At 35.2% G+C, this 25,851-nt stretch overlaps 1 protein-coding gene across 10 annotated transcripts in view; it reads left to right on the top strand.

Moving 5' to 3' along the window:
- The window catches only part of Fhos (Formin homology 2 domain containing), a 292,809-nt gene that overhangs the window by 262,985 nt on the left and 3,973 nt on the right, over positions 1-25,851 (top strand). For 4 of the 10 annotated variants that reach the window (XR_014441685.1, XM_083122315.1, XM_083122317.1 and 1 more), the window contains 9 exons: positions 2,949-3,107; positions 4,164-4,346; positions 6,031-6,150; positions 8,736-8,870; positions 11,417-11,559; positions 11,951-12,025; positions 14,453-14,645; positions 17,525-17,669; positions 19,903-20,070. Coding sequence is in view for 9 of the 10 variants with exons in the window: in XM_083122315.1 (XP_082978441.1) it covers positions 2,949-3,107; positions 4,164-4,346; positions 6,031-6,150; positions 8,736-8,870; positions 11,417-11,559; positions 11,951-12,025; positions 14,453-14,645; positions 17,525-17,669; positions 19,903-20,070 (1,321 nt within the window). In the remaining variant the exon portion in view is untranslated. Of the gene's footprint in view, positions 1-2,948; positions 3,108-4,163; positions 4,347-6,030; positions 6,151-8,735; positions 8,871-11,416; positions 11,560-11,950; positions 12,026-14,452; positions 14,646-17,524; positions 17,670-19,902; positions 20,071-21,797; positions 21,918-21,947; positions 22,028-25,851 lie in introns of those variants that run through there. The other 6 variants (XM_083122314.1, XM_083122318.1, XM_083122313.1 and 3 more) reach the window with 4 other exon arrangements.

Here is a 25,851-nt window from a genome sequence, read left to right as displayed (position 1 = left end):
AGTATGTTCCCATTATAATGTCCATAACTTTTCAGGAAGTTATGTCCTCTGTGTGTCTCAAGCTATTTCATATGACACCTTCATTTGATATCGTTATGATCAATACTGAAAATATGATGCAGTTTGAGAGAAATACATACTTATCAACGGTAAAAAGTGATTTGTTTTTTAAAAAATTGACAGAGATCAATGACAGATCACTGATGTATTTAGTGAATGTGCAAAAACATGATCATTCAGCATTTTTGGCCAACCTCAATCATTCAGCATTTATTAAAGTTAGAATCATGGAAGCTGGGAAGTTAGTTAAAATATAGTGGATGTAAACCATATAACATGTATTCTAAAAAAAATTTTCAAATGCAGATTCAATAATTATGGAACACCCTGCATAGTTTATAAGTTTAATATGTTATGTATATTTGTTTCTTTTTGTTGTTTATGTTTGTCATTATATTTAAATAATTCCTGCCCACTTTTGAAATTGATACAAGATTGTGTACACTATTTTACAAGATACTTCACTACAATGAGGAACATTTACATTAATTTTCAAAATGTATCAAATTTCGTACTGGAACATCTTTATCATTAATGTCCTGCAAATGTTCCTTTCATATTCTTAAATTTGCTTATCTGCAGTTTCTTTCACTACAGCATATTCTAGTTCATAATCAATACAGTGAACCATGTATTCTAGGCAATGAGCATATTACCAACTTGAAAATTATTTACATGGTACAGTACAATACAATTTTTTGTATGCTATGAAACAAGACACTCTTTGGCAAATATTGCAATATAATTTGAAACATTTAGTATATACATAAAGAGATTGTAACCAAAACCCAAGGGGAAAAACTTGTAATTAAGCATTTAAGATATTAGTTTCAACAACAGTAATTAATGGCTGTCTGATAAATCTCTACCTACATGACTGAAATTAATTTATTGCCTTCAGTTTAACATCAGGCACCAACATTTATTATTAAACTATTTTTTATGTAATACATATTTTTGTTACACTTTCAGCTAGTTTCAACCAACTCACTCACAGGACATATCATTTCAGATTGCCCAAGTTCTGAAAGTTATATTTGAAAAAATATTAATGTCAAAATTGTGTACTTCCATTGGGCACAAATGCATTGTCTAAATATGATATTCATGGATAAACACAAATGTGTAGGCCTGTGTGTCAAAACATTGAAATTAAAACTTCCCGTCTCTGGAGGATAGTTTATTATGTATTACATGTGTTTTGACTTAATCACCTTGCCTTGCGTTTATACAATTTCTTAGAGAGGAAACTCCTATTGTTGCAATTTCAATCTGATGTTTCTATATGTAGTCTGGAACATGTTATTTCCTTTACAATTGACATACTTATAGTATTATGATAATTCTTTCACTGGGTGTATCAAAATAGGTGCACAGTTGGATATGAAATGATCATAGCAAGCCCACTTTGTGCCACAATGTTTATGTTATATGAAGCTGATCAAACATGTTCTAGTTGTTAACTTGAACAGAGTTTAATGCTCATTTACCATCATTAAAATTTTAATCGTAACTTCATGAAAGTTCTTCTTTAGTTCATAATCTGCTACGTGCGGACTAAGGAGTGCAAGAGGCAATCATGCCTTTTCTCCACAATGTAGTAAATTAACAATTGATTTTCAATTAACAGATAGTAAAGTACACATTGTTTCTGAATGCTATGTTCATTTTTTCAATTCCAAATATGGCTTATAGGTAAGAGACATCTCTAACAAAATTATAACAACTGGGCAACTGAGAACTAAAAGAAGAGGAGAAAAAAAGGAACATCTACCTGATGTTCCTTGCAACTAGAAGTTTCAAAACACTAATTATTTAGGCTTGTTTTATGATTCACGTCAGAACTTGTCAATCTAATATGTAATGTAAATGATGATACTTCACTTCACTTTCAGGATCAGTCTGTAATTTTACTTCATCAACATCATGGTAATCATAAGATACTTGATAAGTTTGCTATTATTTAAAAAATAAATAATTTTCAAATGTACAATTACTTTTCCTATGAATAGTGAGTACTTATGTAAAAGGAAGATTAAAAAATAACAATTACAGTGTTATGGTGATTTCATATTGACATTTTTGGATAATAACTTTCTTTTTATCAAGATCAATTTTCAGTATGTTGATATTTGCATTACTATCTTTTATTTTTTTAATTGGAAGTTATAATTTATTACTGTCAGAGTAGCTACTCATTTTACATAAGTGTTTCTAAATCGTTAAGCTGTGTGCACCTTTGACAAATTTTGTTACTTTTTTCAGGTGGAATTATGTGTGTTAAGAAGTTGAATGTGTTTTTTTGGGATATGTGCACACTGAAAAAAGCTTCCATTACCACTTCCTTTGTATGTTACCTGTTATATTCATATGTTAAATTTTAAAAACACTTAGTACCTAAAGTATTGACATCAGTTTCAACCTAGAGTTTTTTTTTCCCCTGTACATTTTTGGATTTGTTGTCTGATTGCATCAGAAATATAAACCATTGTTCACCTTATTAGTAACACTTCCATAAATAAGTGAACGTTTTGTTTTAAGGAGAAAAGGATAGGGTAGTCCTTCCAAGAAATAGATTGCATTTAAAAAATACATGTTAGTATGAATTCTCTGATTGATTTGAATAAACAAAGTTATTTCGTCCTTTTAAAGAGATGGGCTAAAATTCAAAACAAGCATAAGTTAATTACACCTACATACATGCATGCACACAAACACACAATTATGTTAACCACCACATTACTCATTATTTATAGTTGGCGACACATCTGGCTTTTGTTCAGTGTACAGGCAAGTGCAATGTGTGGTGGAATCTAATTTTTGTTTTGTACATCAAAGGCCATTTAATTTGCTTGAAATTAATTTCTGTGTATGTTTCGTAATTTTAGAAGCAACAAGAAATGAATAAGAATAAGGAAATTATAGTTTTGGATCCAAAACGTTCCAATGCCATCAATATTGGAATGACGAAGTTGCCACCACCTAGGTCAATCAAAACTGCTATTTTAAAGATGGACTCCACCATCATGAATAGAGAGGGGATAGAGGTAAGTTTTTATTATTATTATTATTATTATTATTTGTTTATTCCCGCATGAAAAAATATCTGTATATTTCATTGGTCTGAAAGATTTTGCATACTAAAGATTTGATGGTTCCTTCAATGTGGTTGTGTATTCAATCAGCTGTTAATTGTCAATTGATCTTGGAGGAAGAATCAGCTGGCGATAATATGCTAATCTAATTTTTAACCACTTATAGGCGGTATCAGAGGGAAGCTGTGGTGTGCATGCACACTCCTTGTGTTCAGTCTGCACACATTTTCACACCTCCAATTCTAATCTCAATAGTAGTAATAATAACAACAAATAATAAATTAATATATATGCAAGCAAATTTATTATAGAATAGTTTATAATTGTGTGATCTGGTGGCAATAAACATGTGCAAAGTATAGGTCCAGCCCAGATAAGTCTCTGTTTAATATAATTATAGTTTTCTTACTTCCATTCAAATTCAATCAATTTTAGAGTAACCATGAGCATTAATTATTTTGGGCTTTGTATAGTTAGTGAGCCCACATAGATTAGTTACAAAATTATGTGCTTTTATAATTTTTCTGCTTTCTTTTTAATTTTCTATTTTTTGTGTATACAATATTAGCTTATAATATATTAAAGATCAATCGTATTAGCATAAGTGCAACCGCTCTGCAGCTCTGCAAACAAGAAATAAAATAATCAGAAGTTGAGTACCTATGTACTCACACACATATCATATCACACCATACACACCCCTAGATTCCTATCAAAGTTTGTTGTAAGCACACTTTATGCACAGATAGACTAATCAGGACTGGACCTACAGTTTAAAATAGGATCCACCGGGGATCAAACCTGGGAACATTAATTACAACACAACAGCATTACATCATATGCCTTAGATTCCAGATTCTGGTATACCTATTTTAACCCATATGCAATCCATAATACTTTTTCTTTTACCACAGCTGATGAAGAATTCATTAAAAAATTTGTATCTCAGTTGATGTTTGTCTAGGGTTTAGTCATTTCAGTATTTATATTTTCTATGTTTTCTTCCAGAAACTATTGACAATGCTTCCAACCGAGGAAGAGAGGTCCAAAATTCAAGAAGCTCAAAGTTCAAATCCTGATGTTCCTCTCGGCAGCGCCGAACAGTTCCTCCTCACTTTGGCATCCATTTCAGAGCTGCCTCCTCGGCTCAAACTCTGGGCTTTCAAACTGGATTTTGAAAATAGTGAGAAGGTAAGTTTTTCCAGTTATTTCAATGTAGCCCCCACTGGTGACATGTTTCGTTGCATGTTAGTCTCAGCAGCTGCATTGTTTTGACTGCTCAAGGGTTTCTTCTCCCAAAGGAATAAATACAAGTTACACCCAACCCATTCTCCCCACATGCCAACTCCAAAAAAACCAAGCACGAACCGTACGTGCCTTTTGAAAAAGAGAGTGAAACGATGAGACCGGGGACCAGTGGCACCAAAATCCCGATGCGAGGCAAAAGTAAGTACCACACTCACGCTGGTGGAGCAGAAAGTGAAAGGCCTGAGTCAACTAGCACCACCACAAATGCGAGCGAGAGAAAATGGAATCTCACCACCTGCGGCAAGAAAGTACATGTCTGACGAAACCACTATACAGGTGGCCAAATCGATCGTGAACAAAAACTGTGCGGAAACCTCTCTCCACATAACTCCCAAACGGATATATTTAGATACAAGTTACATGCTGTTTGGAAGCTAACCAAATTCCAGTCATAACCTGGGTAATAAATGGAACTATTCACACTGGATTCTCAGTGTAGTGTTACCAGATAACTATAAGCAGTAGAACACAATCTACAGTAAATATACATATTACTTGCGCTTGAAGTGAAAATTTCTAGGTCGGAGGATGCTTGTTCCAGTTTGAGGAACACCCCACCCCCCACATGAGCACTGTTACTAGGAAATTAATATATTTTAAATTAAAAATGAATTTTTAATAAATATTGAAGTATAATGTTTTGATCATACTTCTCTGAAAAGCCTGCTATTTCTCCAAGTCTCCTCTGCAGAAAGGCAATTTGTTAATGTATATTCTGTGATGCTCAAAATGTGTAGCATTTATGATTTTTTTTTTTCAAATTCCTCCTAGACATTGGACATAAAGAATAAAATATAGAACGTGTGCACTGCACATGCCATCGGGTTGTGGAGGTACTGCCCCATACATTCATGATCCCTGCCATAGCGGAGTTGATGTGATCATGCTCCTGCCACCTTTACCCCCTTCCTCGCCAGGTACCCATTGCTTGGAAACTGGGTGAGCCCCAGAGCCACTCTATGCAGGGACATCATCAGAAACTCTGGTCCCCCATGTGGCAGTTACATGCCCAACCACTGAACTACTGTCGCTCATTTGTAATAGTTAAATATCACATGGCTGTTGTAATAAAGTTCCAATCAGCTCTCTTGCCTTTGGTGCAAGCTATTCCAGGTTCAATCCTTGGTGAGAGTTCCAAAATTGTGTTGTTGATCTAGCCTCATGTGGCTTTCTTGAAAGCAATAGTCATTTGGCAAGTTTGGCCGTCAAATGTTTGTCATGCCATGGAGTTCAGTTCAGTCCATAGATATTAAAAATAATTTCAAATCTCTAATTGTATGATTATTGACATTGCTATCTTCAGAAATTTGTGCTATTATCATTGTAGAGAAAGTAATGTTTGTCCTAGTGGAACTATTAGTGTTAATGCAATTGCTACACTAATGGTGGCTGAAAGTTTCATAATATTTTAATGCAGTCATTAGGCATCTTTCTCAACGATTAATAATAATCCAGGTCGTGCAGTTGCTGTTTTGTTATTGGACTGTCTTTTTAATTTTTTCTGTTAGATTTGTGTTTACTTGTTTATGTGAATCTATATTTTCTAACAGAAATATTTTATCTTTAGGAAGTAGCTGAGCCTCTGATGGATCTGAAACAAGGAATGGAAGTTCTACAGACCAACAAAACATTCCGTTGCATACTCAGCACATTACTTTCCATAGGGATATTCCTCAATGGCACTGAGGTATGCAAAAGGATACATACATTTCTATGCTTTTAATAGCAAATCTGGATGTGTGTGTTTTGAAAGGATTAAGGCATTTTAAATGTATTTCTGAAAAAAATTGCCCCCATTCTTTATTTTGAAAGGCAACTATTGCTTCATTTAGAATTGTTGGGCAGGATAGTTTATGGAAAACACCATGAACATTAGAGAATTCCATATGAATGTTTCCAACTAAAATTCCAACTATTATTTATCTTCATGTAATATTAATAATACTAACAGGTGCGGCAGTGAAACGGGCGATTTTGAAACCTCCACCAGAGATATAAATTTATTCACAGCGATATCAAACAAATACAACATGAATTTACAATGCTTGCAATTTGTGATAAATGTTTCTGAACAACGTGCACATCTTGCACAGACATGTCACGGCACAAGATGTCCATCACTTGAAAATGACATCACGCAGGTGGCCCCCATTTTCCGTCACACACATGCACTTCCACCCCTCTTTCTCACCATATCACCCAGAATTTGATAGCATGCGACGACGGGACTGGGGCATGACGTGCGAGATGGAAATGGGCACGAAATACATGCTGCGCGGCCACGCAGCTGTCGTTGTTTTTGTAAAACGCCTTCACGGCAAAAGCGCGTTGTTCACCGGTCCACGACGCCATTTCGACTGAACACCGATATCAGTGTCAATGGCAAAGATTTGTTGTCCAGATGACACCACTCCCGTTTTCTGCTTGCTTACGTAACTTGCTATTTCCAGGGTTGCCAAATCGCCCGTTTCACTGCCGCACCTGTTACTTCTAATAATAATAACCTTTTAATTTTGACGAAACCAGGTCAAATTAATATATTTACTTTCCAGAGTTTGTGGTGAATTATTTTCCTGTAGTTAACAGTTATTACAAGCATAAGAAAACAGTTTTTCGTTGTGACGTTTCAGGAGCACACACACTCCCTTCATCAGACATTTTTTTTCATTTTGACTAAAGATACAGTTATAAAATTGGTTAGCAATTTTTTAAACGAAAAGAATCCGTTATATAATGGATGTTGTCAATGTTACATTGTTGTAATATAGCAACTTAACTGTGAAAAGAAGCAGTCTGTTTTATTTTTATTTCAGATATAAAAAATTTGATCACATTATTTTTTTATTTAAAAGTATGAATCCCAAATATCATCATCTAAAGGAAAAGAGAAATACAGACAAAGATGAAAAATCTGTTGAAAAGAAATTTGTGTGCATTCCATTCCACAAGGGATTCTCACATAAAATTGCCAAAATTTTTAGAAGATTTAATTTCAAAATTGTTTTTAGGTCACCAAAAAGTTTGGAATGTACATTTAATGAATTCAAAATGAGAAACTCTCTACCAGATGTGGAAACCACAGGAATATATAATATAAGTTGTTGTTCATGTTCAAAGGATTATGTAGGACAAACAGCAAGGCACAAACACCATTTGGACATTATAAATCTAAACCCAAGAACAGGTTTGTCAGCTCACATCATCAAAGAGAAGCATTTTATTAAAAAGAGAAGGGTTTTAAAAAGATTGACGGGAAACATAGAGTTGAATGTCTGGGAAGCTTCGTTCATTGCAGAAGAACAGTGGAAAAGATTAAATAATGAAAATGGTAACATAGATCCAATATGGAGTTTTCTTTTTCACAAATGGAGTAAGCCACCATCTTTAAAATTTAATGTATCAGAAAACATCAAGAGACTTTGTGAAAACAATGATGACTTTGAATTACCTGATGATATTTGGGATTCATAATTTTAAATAAAAAAATAATGTCATCAAATTTTTTTTATCTGAAATAAAAATAAAACAGACTGCTTCTTTTCACAGTTAAGTTGCTATATTACAACAATGTAACATTGACAACATCCATTATATAAGGGATTCTTTTTGTTTAAAAATTTACTAACCATTGTTATAACTGTATCTTTAGTCAAAATGAAAATAAATGTCTGATGAAGGGAGCGTGTGTTCTCCTGAAACGTTACAACGAAAAACTGTTTTCTTATGCTTGTAATAACTGTAAACTACAGGAAAATAATTCTACAATGGAAGCAATGATTACATACAAGAAAAACTATTTTGGTGAATTAATTAATCTTGACAAAATGTAAAGAATTGTGAAATTTTATTCACATTGCATTGCAATTAATACCTACTTTAAGCACAGAGAGCAATTAGGATGAGATATACTGGAAAAAATGATATTTTTGTTTTATTGCATTGCCTTTACTTGTTTTGGTTGATTGTGGCAATGTAGGTTATGTGATGATGATTAAATAAAATTTGTGAAAATACAAGCATAGAGGAGCGCCTATGTTCAACTCAGAACTCCAATCCAGAATGTGTAAGATTAGGAGACTAGCATGCAATGAGCTCAGCCACCAAGGCATTGGCTTGGATAGGAATTGGATGATGTCCTGCTGTATACTGTACATGTAATGTTCACTAACACAGCATCAAAATATTTTTTTAAATCCAAACTAATATGTAAAACTTACACCAGAGTACACCCATGTTTCACATTTTGTTTCATGCAAATTGTTATTTCTGCAGGTGAAAGGGTTCCAGATAGAATATTTGTCCAAAGTTCCTGAGGTCAAAGATACAGTGCACAAGCATTCACTTCTGCATCATCTGTGTCATATAGTAATGGAAAAGTTCCCAGATTCATCCGATCTTTACTCCGAGGTAAGTCACCATGCAATAAATCAAGTAGTAATAAATTAGTGAAGTTTAGACTTACAGTTTGTAAAGTAAAAATAGCGACACTAGTTCGCACACGATTTACAAAAGATATATTAACCAGAATGAAGGTTGACACAATTTTTTTATCACAGTACAATGTATATTGTCAATGACCATTACAACTTCTTCATTTACACCACAATTTGAAATAAATTAACACGCGGTGGCTCAGTCGGTAACGCGTCTGACTACCATGCTCAAAGTCCCGAGTTCGATCCCCGGCCGGTTCAAATCCGGGAACTTTTCTAACGTTGCAAGCAGCCCCGGCACCCACCCAGCGTCGAATGACATGGGTACCTGGGGGAAACCCTGGGGGGTAAAGGCGGTCAGGGGCGTGATGCTGATCACATCACCCCCACTCATGACCGGATCGAGAAAGTGTGGGGCATTACCCCCACACCCCCTATATGCCTTCATGGCATGGTGCTAAGCACAGGGGAGAACTTTACTTTTACTTTTTACTTTTACATGATATTGAATTTATATGCATATACATATTTATATATTTATAAAAATCAAAGAAGGAGAAAGGAAACACTCACTGGACAGTGGAAAAATTCATTCTCTTTCTTCTCACACCGAAGATGCTACGACAAAGTTAGCGAAAATTCTTAAATTTTCCACTGTCCGGTGAGAGCTTCCTTTCTCCTTCTTTGATTTTTATTTAGCCCTTTTGACCATCCTTGCTTTTATCCATTTTATATATTTATATGTATATATGTAATTATGTGTGTGGCCTACAATAATACAATTATATGGTGTAATTTAAAAATTGCAAATAAACATCAAAACATCAACTGAAAATCATCAGGAGCGATTTGCTCGTAATCCACACGGTAAACAGATACAAGACAGTTCACTAGTATTTGGTAAAGTTCGTTCCAAGTCAGGACTAGACTAGCAGCTTATAATGGTATCAGAACAACTGTACAATGTGCCACAGGGAATCAAACCCAGAACCCCTTGATTACAAGATTGCATCATTGGCCAATATGCTATTAGAAGCCATAGGTCCAAATTTCTAACCCTGGTGAAGGCATGGATGTATTTGTGCCTTTATCCTATCATGCATTTCCATGAACAACTGGTAGAATGCATGCCACCCCCTTTTCCTCTGGAATGAATGTCCAACTAAAATTTTATATTTTGCACATATAATTTCATTTCAGTCACAATAATTTTTATTTCTTCTTTGTAAGGCATTTTTTGAGGAGGCAGTGGTATTATGAGAGAAAATACTATGCCTCATTTGCCTCCCCTGACAAAAACCTGCAAACCTCAATGTGCATTTCATCAATTTATCATTCATGGATGATATGATCCATATTTTTGTGACATCACAACTTTAAAATATGTCACTAATATATTTATTTTGTGAAAGAAAGCATAATTTTCGTGTTATTATATGTAATATTGCACCTTGTTTGTAATGTATATCTTTTGTTTAATATTTATTGTGTTTTATGTTCTATTATGAGGAGTTCAATGTATCTTTAGATTTGCGAGAGTGCACTATGTGAATTTGTATTTCTAAACTTGTGTAGATGTCAGTTTTATTGGTAGCATCTTTTGTAGATAGTATGTGATTCATCTGTACTTGAATCTGTGTTCTTGAAATAGTATAAAAGCAAGGATATTGCATAAGAAATAACACACACATTCGCCACAGATCGTCGAAGACTTTTAACTTGAAAAGAACTTCTCGGTGTTGTGCATACATCTTGGTATGGTAGTTTGGGGCACAAGCTAAGCCTATGTGAGCATAGGTATGCCGATGGCCATGCATTGATGCTATGCACAATACTGCAACCATTCTACGTTAAGAAATAAAGCTAGCCTAAGGACTAATTTGGAATAAAAGTCTAAGAGCAAACGTTGGCTCAGTTATTATTGCATATCTCTTGGTGTGGTAGTTCGGGGCGCAAGCTAAACCTATGTGACCATAGGCATGCCGATAGCCACACATTGAGTTTATGCATTTTAGTTGAGTCATCGTCAAAGTAAAATCCTCCCCCTTGTACTAAGCCTCTTTGCATTATAATCGCAATAAATAAAGAATAAATCCTTTCGTTTTGTCTACTGCCATAATGTGGTTTTATTCCTCTGTGCTGTGAGCATTCATTGTATTTGCCTAACACTATCCCTGTACCTGAGAGGAGTCTGTGTACTTCACAGAGTCTCATCGTTCACCGCTGAGTATTACTGAGTTATTAATAGTAAGAATAATACGACAACTTAGTACAAAATCTAGTAATAATACATTTAATAATAAAAACCTAGAACATATCATGGTCATTAACCAAAGGGGTAGAAGTGTTATGTAACAACCATAGAACATAGAAAGAAAGAAAGACACACACATATACTTATGGTGGATGCTAAGAGTAACAATATATGAAATAAATGTTTGCATTTTTAGCTAATTGCAAGTACTGTATTTGAAATTTTATGTTAACGAAAACAAAATAAATGAATCCATTTGCCTGCAGATCGGTGCAATCACAAGGGCTTCCAAAGTGGACTTTGATGAGCTTACTTCAAACATCCAGCGAATGGAGATAGAATGTAAAGCTTCGTGGGACCACTTAAAGGCAATTGCAAAGCATGATGGGTCGATGATGATGAAGGGGAAGTAAGTATAAAACACTCCTTACGTCACGTTCTTGTAGTTGAATTTCTTTTGTTATTCGATTGCAGATTCAATGCTTGTATTTATTTTTAAAATGCATACAAATTGATGTACTGCTCGTTGAGATTATTTGTGTATTTTAACGTGGAACATTCTGGCAGGTCTTGAAGCTAAATTATTTTGATAGTATGTCACTATTATGCACATGACAATACAACTGCAGCTCTGCATGCCTAAAGATTCTTGAAGATAGTTTTAAATTAACTTCATAGATTTAATCTAAAGGTCAGTCATTCTCATCGTTGCGATTATCCTAGAGAGGCAGAAAAGTGACAAAGTAAGAAAAATTCAAATACTTAATGCATTATATCCTCCTTTTTCAATCTCTTTCTAGGATGGCAGACTTCTTAGCAGATTGTGCAGAAAGAATCATTGTGCTGGGGATTGTTCATCGAAGAGTAATTAACAGGTATTTATATATATATATATATTACAGCTGAACTGGTATATGATGATGATAAAGTAGTGTCAATATAATGGTTTATTGTTACTTAGTGTGGAGCACAGCAATGTCCTCATACAGCACCACATCAAATATTTGTACAATTAGTTCACTACAGATCATTATTTAAAATCATATCTATTAGTGTGTTTATCAGTCCACCATCAATGTTACAATTTACTGATAGCAGGGGATTTTTTGTAGTTGTACATTTAGTATCCTTGTTAGCAGTAACGTTCAAGAAATAGTCATTATCACATTTCAGTGAGAGCATTGCCTGTTGAAACATGTTTTTTATACTACTTCTTAAATACATAGTTTATAAATTAAGCGATTCGAGCCACTCCTCATAGTTACTCATTACTAGGGCTAAGATTTTCATGACAGCATATTTTTTTTTTTGGTAAGGATGATGTGTTCCCTAAATATATAGAAATTCATATTATGGAGAAACTAATGAAATTAAGGTGCTTTTCAAGGTCATATTTGGCCATTTCTATGTGATAGAATCTATTTTGATAGATATCGGTCATATTCAGCACATTTTTGCTTTTTCAAGGAATATACTGGGGTGTTAAAAAAAATGTATACACACTTTGAAAGCACGTCATACATGTCTGTTCAGGTGTTAGATGCATTCACATGCTCACCACAGAAATCAACACAACAATGTTCATGTGCAACAGGAGCGAGTAGGCAAGCGTAAGTCGTATTTTGCACAGAGCAAACTGGAAATCTGTACATTCCACAGCTGTTACACACATTGAATGAGGATGTCCCAGACAGAAGAAATCAGTTTTGTGAATGGTACCTTGCGCAGGTGAAAAACTATGCTAATTTTGTTTTCTAAATTGTGTGGTGTGATGAGGCTCAGTTTAAATTAAACGGCACTGTTAATCTGCATAACTGTGTGCCATGAAATTGAAAAGGCTTGTGCAGCAATCCCTGTGGCTACTCTGAAACATGTCATCAGGAATGTACAGCATCGTGTGCAAAGGTGTTTGCAGGCTGGTGTTTTGCAGTTTGAGCACTTATTGTAATTGCATGCAGAAACTGTGTCTATGTTGTAACTTTTCCCTTTTTATTGTTGTGATACTCACAATAATATAGCAGCTATTTCATTTTAAAGTGTGTCTACATTTTTTTGAACACCCCGCTATTGTAATACATTCACTGACTTCGTTCACATTTCAGCAAATAATGCATGCTTGACTAGGACTTGAACTTGGTTCCCTGGCACACCATGTCATTCCTCTACCAACTGAGCTACCGAGCCAGCCCTGGTTTCACCTGATTTTTCGCTCTTGCTGTTGTACCTGTGTGGAATTGTCTGGGAAATTGTATTTGTGGCATGGTATGCCAGATACCCAGATTCGAATCCTGGTCAAGCCTGCATGTTTTGTTGAAATTTCTACACACTACATCTGTGTGTGCCAAATAGTAAGGCAATTCACTGACTTGCTGCTATTTCACCCATCCTCTAATCAAGGGATTAAAAGTGGCCAGAGCATGGTCCTGATTACATCAGGAGACTGCTTTATTATGGTGGTCACTCTAGGACAATGACAAAATTCAAGTATAATTCTCGGTTTTCAAGGCGTACTTTCCAAAAATTCAGGAGTACAAACAATTTTTTTTTATCCATCTTACAAGCACAAGTCACAAATGTTACAGGATATACAAATCTATAAAAAATTGTTAATTGTATAAGAATTTCATTCTCAAATTTACCTAATCAACTTCTAGATATTATATCTTCCATCTGTCAGATAGATTGTTCTGCAAAGGACACTAATAAAGTAAAATAATTCTGTGTTATTTTCCATGCAGCCATATTTTCCTTCCTCGATAAAAATAAAAACTGAACTGCAAAAAAAATTACCTGAGGACATTTATAAATATGTACAAATTCAATGGGATTTAGTTTAATAAAAGACTAATATGTCTGCAGAAAAATTCACGCATAATTCCTGGAATTCAAAGAATTCCCAGTGAGTAGCCATCCTGTTTATGCAGGCAACATCTGCAAGAAACATATTTTCAATGAACGTAGAGTATAGCAGTTAAGAAAAATGGGCCCCCACCAACGATAGTTCAGTAATCATCAACTGATTACATTGATTCATTTGGTGTTTTAAGTCCACTTTATGCACAGTAAGGCTAATCGAGACTGGACCTACAGTTTAAAGTGGGATCCGAACCACTTGTGCCTCCACCGGGTATCGAACCTCGGACCCCTTGATTACAAGGTGATGACGCTACCACTGAGCCATCGGGGAGGCAGCATCAACTGATTACAACTTAACATTCAGACAATGGTGTCGAGTTGCACTGTGGTCACCATACTATGTGTGATTTTCTTAATAAATATTTCATAATGTTTTGCCTTTACAGATTCCACAAGTTCCTTATGTGGTTAGGAGTGCCTCTCCATCGAGTGCAAGAGGCCAAGCCAAATGAATTCTGCAAAGTGGTTTCGGAGTTTTCATTGGAGTACCGCACAACGAGGGAGCGAGTCATACAACAACGAGAGAAGAAAGCCAATCACCGTGAAAGGAATAAAACTAGAGGAAAGATGATCACTGAAGTAAGTATAGCCACGTTTTCACTTTTTCTGATCTTTTACATCGCCTGTCTTCTTAGCCCGTCGCCCATCCGAACTGTGTTAATTGTATGCAAACTGTATTAATACTAGAATATTTTTTTGAAAAATACTGAATTATTATTTAAATGAGAAGTAAGAGATTTGTGCCTAATAAAACTAGGTATCAACCACTTTGAACCCAACATCCTTCCAATTTCCAATCAATACTTCAACACTGACAATTTAAAGTGGGTCAGAATATCTACACATTAGTTTTACATTTGAATATTTATCGTATTACTTTTCATTTGACCTATATATCAATCTACCAGTGGTTTGCTTTAAAATATCAATAGTTTCACATGAAATATTTAATCACAAAAATAGTTTCTCCCAAGAATCCTGTTGCAAAATTAATGAAAATTATGCATTTTGCATAATTCCCAGGATAATTATAGTTGACAGTGTCATGCTGCATATTTTTTTTTTCTTTGACGTGAGTGACCTGAACTCTGAAAATGTATCTGTTGCTATTGGTGAATAAATTCCAACTGATATCGATAGATCAGTATTGGCTTGGCTCTAAATAAAACTTAATTCCGAGGAGCAACAGCCTGTCGAGGGCCAGGGATATGAGACAGCTTTTCACTGGATGATGCATCAAGTCCCATCACAGTTTTCTGGCTTCCTAGACTGGAGTCTGTCGCTTCTTCAAGTAGTTCTCTAATTACACTCATGATCGTGGACCAACATCAAAATTTTAGGGTTATTTGGGACTGATTGCACCAAAATTCAGGCTCGACTGGATCTTTGGCAGCCATATGGGTGATTTTTTTCAGAATTCCTTCTAGAACATTGACGTGAATATCCTTGTAGTTTGCTTTCACTGTTATATAGATATTATCAGACTTACACAATCGCAAAACTTTTGAGAATATCTAGATAACAGCGAAAGCAAACTACACGAAAATGCACGTCATTGCTCTAGAAGGAATTTTAAGTGCATGTAATTTTTCATATTTTGGAATATCATATCTGTTTTTCAAATGAATAGGAAAATTTGAAAAAATTCTCCCATACGGCTGCCAAAGATCCAGTCGAGCCTTAAGCTTGGCAATCATTCTGCTCTGCAGAAACCTGTCTGTCTACTAGCAGATTGTACTAATCAGCAATTAAACTGCAGTGCGAATACACTAACTGAATCAGGGTGGCCACTCTACGACCATTATAAAATTCAAGTAATTCCCAGTTTTCAAGGTCAACTTTTCAAAAATTCAAAGGTACAGGCATACGTTTTCTCTATTTCAACCTTACGTATTATTGCCTCTCATCACCCACAAACATACACACACAAATATATTAACAATAAAAAGTGTCTGATTTCAACGTATCCAAAAATTCTAATCCAATTCAATTAAACGGTATATATATATTTAAAGTATTTAATTTAAGGTACGGAGTTTACATTTTCAATTCCACATATCCAGACTCGAAATACATCTACAAACACAAGTCACAAATGTTACAGGACATATTTATCTATGAAAGATTGCTAATTGTATAATTTGAAACTCACTTTTAACTAATCAACTTCAAGATATCTTATCTTGCAGTGATCTTCCATCTGTCAGAAAGATTGGTCTGCAAAGGACACTAACAAAGTAAACTGATATATGTAATTGTTTTATTTTCAATGAACTTTCTTTTCATGAAAAACTTGCCTCGGGGCATTAATAAATATGTATAAATGCAATGGGATGTGGATTAATGAAAAAAAGTTACAATTGTTCAAGTCTATTAAGAAAAATTCACACAGAATTCCCCGAGCCAATTCAAGGAATTCCCGGTAAGTAGCCACCCTGTGTATCCATCCTACTAAAACATCAAATTTGGCAACAAATTATGAGGAAGTGCAGATCTGTTTGCCTATAAGGTGCAATGGATTACATAATATCAGTATCTTTGGAACTAATGAAGAGTACAGATATATAAAAAATAATAATGTGTGTTAAAAAAAAGGCATTGCACATGCTAGTTTAACGTAAGCTTTATAGGTCCACCTGTCACACTATGGAAGTTAGACGTTCAACTGTCAATTACAGTATTGATTATAATCAACGTCATTTTAATGTGCTGATATCTCAAACTTCTCAAGCTAAGAATTTAAAATTTGCACTGTAAGATGTATCCAGTGCAATCGTTACATGAAATGGATAATCTCCACCTCAAGACACCAGAATGTCTACAGAAATTATACAGTAAGAAATAAAAAAAAAGTCTCAATGTTTAACCATAAATGTGGTCTTTGAATCCCATCACCATGTTTTCTAGTTCCATGTGCGGAGTATGACAAAAGACAGTGTCTGTTTATAGTGAGGTCCAAACCACTGTACAACATGTCTCCACCAGAAATCAAACCCAGGATTTCTTGATTACATATGCACTGACCGTACATCCTACAATACACACACACTTGGCAGGTCCTGCCTGACCTTCAAATGACGGTCTCACTATGGAGTACATTCATTTTTAATGATCAGTATCATCAAGATAAATAATTTGTTGAACTAATGCTTTAAAAATATCAACATACATGTTGCAAATAATCTAGATTTAGTCAACCATATGACTATATCTGATAACTGCTGCCGAACTTTTATCAATATAAATAAAATGTATGTTTTAAAATCTACATTAAATAGATTTGTTTGCAGTATAAATTAGCTTCATTGTTCAGGTTTTCAGTAAACCATCAGTTTGCATCCAAAGAGTATACCACATTTGTGGTTCCAGCATGTTTACTTAAGCATTTATTTCAACCTTTGCACAGTTGACTATGTTGATTGCATGTGTGATGCGAGGTACATGTGAACCTGATTTAGTTTCATCCGTTGCAGGTCGGGAAGTTCAAGAGCAAAGAAGACAGAGCAGATGCTGAATTGCGACAGTTGCTCGGAGGCAGTGACATATCAGATGCAGAGTCACTCCATGGAACCCTGCCATGGAGGCGCCAGAGGAAAGATCTTGGTAAGTTGAGCATAGTGTTTGAAATCTGAGGTTGCAATTCACAAAATGGGACTAGAAATTTTGGTTTCATACCGAATAAATTTTTCAAATTGCCACTTTTGGTGACTAGACAGTGGTTGTTTATCAGACAATGTGGTTCATCCCTATTTGACTGCTAAGAGTAGATTGTTAATAGGATGTTGTCATTTTGCTGTTTTGGCCTGAGCTATGTTATCAATGGTCATAAACAGGGCTCCAAAAATCCAGGTCGCCATGGCGACTGTGATTTTATGCTGTAATATGTACGAAATTTTGATGATTCTAAGTTCAAATTGCAGTACAGCGCAAGTTAGCAAATTATTTTTTTTTAAATCAACGTTGTGAACATTCCAGAGAGTCAGTAATAATTTCTTACTCTTTGTCCCCCAACACTCATTTCAGTTTTTCTCGAATGATTTAGCGATGTTTTGAATACCGTGATGCTCAGCTTCTTATACAGTGTGTTTCAAAAATTGCACAACCCAAACTTTGAAAATGTATATCATGAAAACCGTAACAGATATTTACACCGGGTTTTCTCCATTATAAAGTCTCATCCATTGGGATTTATTTCAATGCTTAAAATTATCAGTTTTCTCCATACAGAAAATTTAGATAAATTAATAACTGGCGGAAGGCAGCGTTAAAATTTTTCCAGAAATGCACTTTTGAATGAGAAAAGGTCATAATTAGATGTGTGATGCGATGTTAATCTGTCATTTGCGACCAATATTGATCATGTGCAACATTTGGTGGATTTTTTATTGGCGATTTTATGGGTTGAGTGAAAAAGTACCATTTTTGGGACATATATGGCAATGCTAGCAGGTCGAAATATTGCCAACAGTGCCTAAGTATTGGCTATACATTTACGTGAAAAATCATAAACCAAGATTTTGTGCCAAAATTGGACTCCTAGTCTGCCTTCTGGTTACACTGAATTCTCTTTGCTCACTTTCGATGCTACTATGCCTGTTCTTTTAATTGATTCAGCATGGCGTATTCTTTGGAGCAGCGCGTGTGCATTGCTGAAGAGTATTTTACTACTCATTCTTACACTCATGTGCAAGAGGTTTTAAGTTTGGGTTGTGCGACTTTTGAAACACACTGTAGTATGCACAATTGCTAGTAGGTAGTTTCCTGGTACCTGATTTTCAGAGCTGGCACCTAGCTTTGAAGAAAATTTTTCGAGCACTGGTCATAAACAACTGCTCGACTGCCCAACGTCTAATTTACCCTTGCATTTGAAGCAAGAAGTCAGCAAGAGGAGAGTTATTCCATAAATCTTGCAACACAGTTGAAAACAAAACTGGAAAAGTCCATATCTTGGTTTCAACCCCTCACATCTAGTAGATATATTTCTAACTTTCATTTCTTTGGAACTTGCTGCCCCTCGACATCTTCAGCATGTCTCTTGAAATCACAATTAAAACATTTCTTACTGGGCACAAATAGTTAGCACATTAGTGCAAGCTTATACGTTAGGATCAAATTGAATACAGTTTACTGCAGGAAAACACTGAAACCTGTTATTCAACTTAATGTTCCAATTTCCACATTACTGTCATGAATATGTGTGTGTGTTTTTTGTTGTATGCCCGTGAGTATAGGTTAGGCTTTTATTCCTGTATGTAATTTTTTCTTTGTAATTTTATACTTTCCTTTCTTTGTTTTCAATATTTCCCTTTTTATGCAATGCTTTAAATTGTTTTGTTTTTTTTATTTTAAGATACTGAAATTTCAATTTAAACATTGTTAAGTAGTAGAAAAGGCTACAAATACAAAGCCTTGACTTCGCCATGATAAACAAGACATAATAAATAAAATAAATAAATAAATAATAGTCGTGTGGTTAGACAACTTCAGAAACACAATGTGGGAACCAAACACATGAGTAACATACACATCAGAACATGGTCTTTAACTGTTGCATTCCGACAGACCTCTATCGAGAAACATACAAATTACCGCACAATGTTTGTAAAGAGAATAAATATTCCTCTCAACCTATGACATTATTTTACGTCAATTCTACATGCAAATACCTAATATGTTCTTGCAGTATAAATAGTATCAGATTGTGACTTTTCGTTCATAGTGTACTAGTTTCCCTATATTTGGTTCTCTTGTATAAGACTGGTATTAGCGTAACAGCTCAACTATAGAAATTGTGAGAATCCTGAGAGCCAGAAAACTAATGTAATTTCTCTTTAAGGTCGAACAACACTTGGCCCTCTTCTCAGAGATGAATGTGCAACAGATACCATGACTGATGGAGATGATGAGATATTGGAAAGTCTTGTGAAAACGGCAACGAAAGCTCCGACAACACGTACAACTCCAAGGGAGAGAAAGCGCACGAGACACTCGGATAGGAAGTCATGTAAGTAGTTAGCAAGGATCATAAGAGTTGAATTTACGGTCTCAGTTCCTGTTGCTTGGCCAAGGATGTTGACAATATCAAGATGTGAAAGGTAGACAAAGTTTCCATGGTTATATATTTTCTAATGAGGTTTCAAATAGAATAGAGAAAACTGCTTTTTGTTTTTACCTCAGCAGTGCATTACCTAAACAGAAAACAAGTTTGTAACATTCTATGATCTTGCAGACAATCCTCTAAGAGCTACAAAAATACTGGAATGCTAACACTGTATTACTTTCAACCCTGCTCTTTATGAATTTTTTTACGTAGGGGAGAATAATTTGACGAGAAATACCAAATTCACAATCCCCAGGTTTTTGGTGCTGTGTTTGAATCCTCATAAGATGTGGATCCTTGTCTTTATTTTTTTATATGTATATGTGTGTATTTGTAATCACCTATTCAGTTTTCTGCATTGTTTGAAGTAACAGGTGTGGCAGTGGAACATTGTGAAATAGAAAACTAAAACATCGGAGTTTGTAATGTGCTCTTTTAATCTAAGGGAGTTTTCACACCAAAGTGAATAGCAACATGACACCTGCCTTCAGAGTGAAAACAAACCTTAAGACACAAATGCAACCTTTCACGTTGCAGTGGTTCAATATGCCACACATCACTTTCCACTTAGTACATTAATGAGAAGTAAGACCCCCCCCCCCCCCCCAAAAAAAAATCATCAAGACCTGCAAATACTATCTATAAAAAAATATCATTTATGTCTGTATCTTGCCACAATGAACACCTATGCTATGTGATAAGTTCCAAACAGGCATATCCAATCTATGAAACTACTCCGGCTACAATGATGAAATTGGTAGTTGAAAGGTCTACCAAGTACTATTCTATTATAGTATAAATTTATTAATCCCTCAGCATGTTGAAAGTTCTGTTGGTAGGGTATTTGGCTGCCGTGCAGGATCGATATGTTTATTTTACTTAGCTTTTCTGCTGTTTTCAGCTAATTGCAAAGATGAAGATGAGCGATGATATGATGCAATTGATGAAGAAACACACTTAAAAGAACACACTTGCCCAGGGTGGGATTCGAATCTGGGACCCCTGTCATCGTAGTATTTTGTTCTAACCACTCCACCATGGAGGTTGGTTCTCATGCATGAGACTCAGCTTCCATTCCTGGGGTGTATGGTCTCAAGTAGTTTTTTTCAGACCATATCCCTTCATAAAGTGGATCAGGGGTTCTCGCAACCTCTAATAAAATGGGTACCTGGAAGCTGGAGCATGGTACTGATTCCTTCACCACTGCAATGACAGATCGTTAATGAGTGGGCCCCTTACCTCTACACCCTATGTGCCTTAATGACATGTAATGTGCACCTTTTTACCTGTATGTCGATGTAACCCAAGAATCTATGTCAAGACAAAACTCCAATGACTACCCAGACAATATACATCGTATATTGGGTTTGTGTTTCAGAAATTCTGATTCAACTTTCGTTAGCTTCACGTTCACATGCCCATTGCATGTGGTAAAATGTATCAGTTCAGAACTAAGATTCCAATGCGCAGATCATGCAGTTGTTTACGATTAGAGGATTGGCTCGCAAGATTTGCTTTTATGTTGCTAAATAATAGGAATGCAGTGCAATTGTGTATCCCATTGTGTCTGTGTGTATTTTTTAATGACACCTGTGCCATTGTTAGATCATGTGCCCTGTGGTTGTTTCCAGAAATCGAACATTAAGCGCACGTGCCAAGTTCCTGTCTTCCCTTCGTCTGTTCTCCGGCATGACTTAGGAAAGAGTGTGTGTTGATGGTGAAGGTGGGGAAAATAGACTTAGAACTTTACGAGAGTGGCTAATAATTCTTTCTCCCTCCAGTAAAACGGTCACGGACTCGGGAGAACAATGTGTTCCCATTGCTGATGGATCCTAACAATCAATAGATAATGTCTATGGGGGTAGGTGTTAACGCTCTCTCACGTTATTAGTTCTCAGTGATGATAGAGCATGCGTAAGTTCTTCCTGATAATTTATAATGAGAAAAAAATACGTGCATGTCTTGTAGGTGATTAATGGGTTGTTTGAAAAATAATGCTTTGTCTTTGGCATGTGGTGTTGGAAACTAACAAATAAAGAGGCTCCTGGAAAATACTAATAGTCAGCCCTGGAATGTTTTTTGAAATAATGCCCTTTGTTTTGCTAATAACTTTTTTAATATATGAATTGCAATCATATTTTAAGCTTACAAATCAAATGCAAGCCATATTACATTTGGAATTCTGACCTTGCCATATTGGAATTCCGTAATATTGGGTGTCAGAGGTATTGGAGTACAAGTAAGATAACATGCATGGATGGTAATATGTATTATATGGTGCATCTGCTGAAGTGCATATGCTTGGCCTTTTCTGTTTTAAACTTAATCAATCTTACATGCGAGTGCAAATAGCAGTGACAATTTACTTGTACTTTCTGCATCATTTTCCTTTTATGTTGTATTTCTTCTTATTTTGATGTTACTATTCTGAGGCTTTTTGGAATATGTTTAAGTATAAGCAGATTAATATGCTGCCGAATTTCAACATTAACATTAGGTAATGCAGATAAGGGTTGAGCAGATACTACTTTATCAATATCTGAGTATCGGTTAAATGGTATTCTTTCACTGTTGTTATCCCATCGTATGTACAGATACAAGATAAACACCCCATTTCACCTAATTCCACAATGAAACAAATGTTTGAGAAACAAAGTCTGGTACTTTTCCATCATTTTTTTTTAATGACAGTGTTAACTTAAATATCCCTCTGATAGAGCTTTCATGTAATGTCTGTAGGTGCAGGTATGAGTCTCGCAACTAGAAAGTGATGAGAGGGAAATCCCTAAGGGAAATGTCTGGTCATTGCCAGGGTGAGCATGGTTGTGATTGTGGAAGACAGAAAAAAAAAAGCAGGGCAGTCATGAGAAGGGATCAGATCTGGGGGGGGGAGGGAGAGAGAGGGGTGTTTTCAAGGTTGAACCGAGAGACTGAATGCAGGATCCCAAGTACATTTATTCTCGAAAATAAAATAAGGTGTCCTATTTTTCACTTCACAAAATATGGTAACCGTGTGTGCAATAAAATAAGGTCATATATTCTTTTATCACACTTGGTATGTTGTATAACAGAGTAATTTTATTTTGTCAAAATTTCCTGAATCAGTAATCTTTGTATTGATGTACAGTGGTATCAGTTTAGCCCGGTTTGGTTTAATAATGTTTAAAAATTTAAGCTTAAGTCTAATTGCATGCAGTTATTACATGTAATAAAATGTATTTAATGTTTCACAGAAAACAATAACAAGTGTCTACCTTGTAATCTGTGATTTCTTGGTTATCAAATATGAATCCCTGTGCTATGGTGATGGCAATAACAATTACAATTGAACTTGTTGGTTTCCTTGCTCTAGTGTCATATGTTTAACCATGAGTTTATTTGAAGCAAGGGGGGGGGGGGGGGGGCAGTTAAAGTTGTTCAATTCTTGTGTAAATAATTTTTTCTATATGTCAAATCAGAAATTACAAAAATTGTAAATTCAAATTGGACCCTGTCAGAGGTGGTTGGTGTGTAATTGAAGGGGGACGAAACATTATTTAATCTCTGTGTGCAGCTTTTATTGTCAAGTGGAAATATTTAGTTTCCACACATTGTGCATGCATGTAATCACTGGCATATTCAGAGGGAGGGGTTGACAGGGCTACAGCCCTCTCTAAATCAACATTTTCAAATAAAAGCAATGAAGAACTCTGATGGGAACAGAATGGTAAATACAAACACCCTGTGCAAGCATAAGAAAACAGTTTTTCGTTGTGACGTTTCAAGAGAACTTTTCTTTTTTTTTAAAACTACAAGAAAATAATTCTACAATGCAAGCAATGCGTACATACAAGAAAAACTACCCTTAAAATAACCCCTAACTGTCATTATTGGGAGTGGAAATTCTATATATATATGAAGCATCTTGTGTTAGAAAGCAGTTATGCACTACGTACCTTTATACATAATTGAAGCCCCTCCTGAATAAAAATTCTGTGTACTCCAGTGCATGTAATTGACATTTGGGTCATTATACGTCAGATCGACCAGGGTCTCCAGGTCATGGTTTTTTTGATTTGGATGAAATTTGGCATGAAGGTTCAATCATGTCTGGAAGGCTTGTATTCCAAATAATTAGGTTCCTCCGAGAAATAGTTCTGGAGTTATAGCCTGTGGAAGAAGATGGTGCGCAACAGAAAATTTGATCCAAATATGAGAAATGAGCTTCAGAGCTAACTTCAGGACTCAATAACTTTGGAACTTTTGATCACAGCCCAGTGATATTTACACACCAAACAAAATACCCTCAGCTTGTTTAAGTTAGCAAATAAAATACCCCAAAATATGCCTTAAAAAGCCACACGTGTCAAAAAAATGCATATTTTGTGTTGTGTGCCTGCTGTTACAAATGTAATCCAACCAGGAAGGTGGCATTATTCTTTCTAGTAACCTGATGAGAGCTCAGTATGCACACATTATGTCGTCTCCATATATATTGAAATGGTGTAGCACAAAAGGGACAAGAGATATCCAAGCCAAGTTGCATACACTTCCTCTAATGCGTGTCAAAATTTCAACTTGTTATTGCAAGGCACTAGTGCACAGTAAATGTAGACCCTTAAATGCCCACCTCCTTTTCACTGGGAAGTTCAAAATTGGACAAGGTTTAAAATGAATATGTATACCTCCGTAACTACAAATGCTAGAGTTGCAAATTATAGTGTTTCCACGACAGGATAAAGGCACTAGAAAGTACTGATTTAGTTTTTAAAATTGTATATTGTGAAATACTTTTGCGTAAGTTGTTTCGAAATGAAGAAAAATAAATATGCAACATCATATAGAATTCCTCTACTTCATGGCCTTTTACGAGTATTTACTTCCCATACAACAATACTGACACCCAATTAACTCTTCATATCAAATATGAATCTATGTATTTTTCTATTAATATAATAATTTTAAAACTGTGTAACATTACATTGATGACTACTGCTTATTTCTAATTACTGTGACTACTAAAGACATATTATATTTATATGTTTGTGTTACTAAATGTGTGATTTGCCAATGGTAAAAAGCAAAAAGCTTTAAATTTTTTAGCTTGAATTTCTAAATATACATGTAAGGAAAAGGAAACTCTCACCAGACACTGGAAAAATTTAAATTTTTCAGCCGCAAGCTGAATCTTCAGCTGTTGAGAAAAGAAAGATCGTGGAACAGGGTGGCTACTCTGACCATGATAAAATTCAAGTATAATTCCCGGTTTTCAAGGCAAACTCTCCAAAAATTCAAGCAGATGTTTTCTCTATTTCACCCTTACGTACGCCTCAACATCCACACACAAATATCTTAATAATATAAAAGGGTCTATGTCATTCCAACATCCAAAAATTATAATTCAATTAAACTGTATACGTAATATAATTAAAATATTTAATTTAAGATGCTGAGTTTCTATTTACAATCAGAGGCGCAACCACGAATTTTTGTCTGAGCAGGCGGGAAGAAAGTGCCAGGATAAACATACTAATACTACTAATAATAATAACAGTGTTAATAATAATGTTATTATAATATTATTATCATCATTATTATTATTGATTTGCTTTATTTTACTTCGCTTCTTGTACCACGTTTGGCTAATTTGCGAAGATGGGGATGAGTGATATGATGAAATTGATGAATGGACAGTCACAAACATCC

This window comes from Lepisma saccharinum, chromosome 5 (genome assembly GCF_977018435.1).
Source record: "Lepisma saccharinum chromosome 5, izLepSacc3.1, whole genome shotgun sequence".
In the NCBI taxonomy this organism is placed as follows: Eukaryota; Metazoa; Arthropoda; class Insecta; order Zygentoma; family Lepismatidae; genus Lepisma; species Lepisma saccharinum.
The sequence above is the reverse complement of the archived record's forward strand: the minus strand, read 5'-3'. Positions and strand labels throughout refer to the sequence as shown.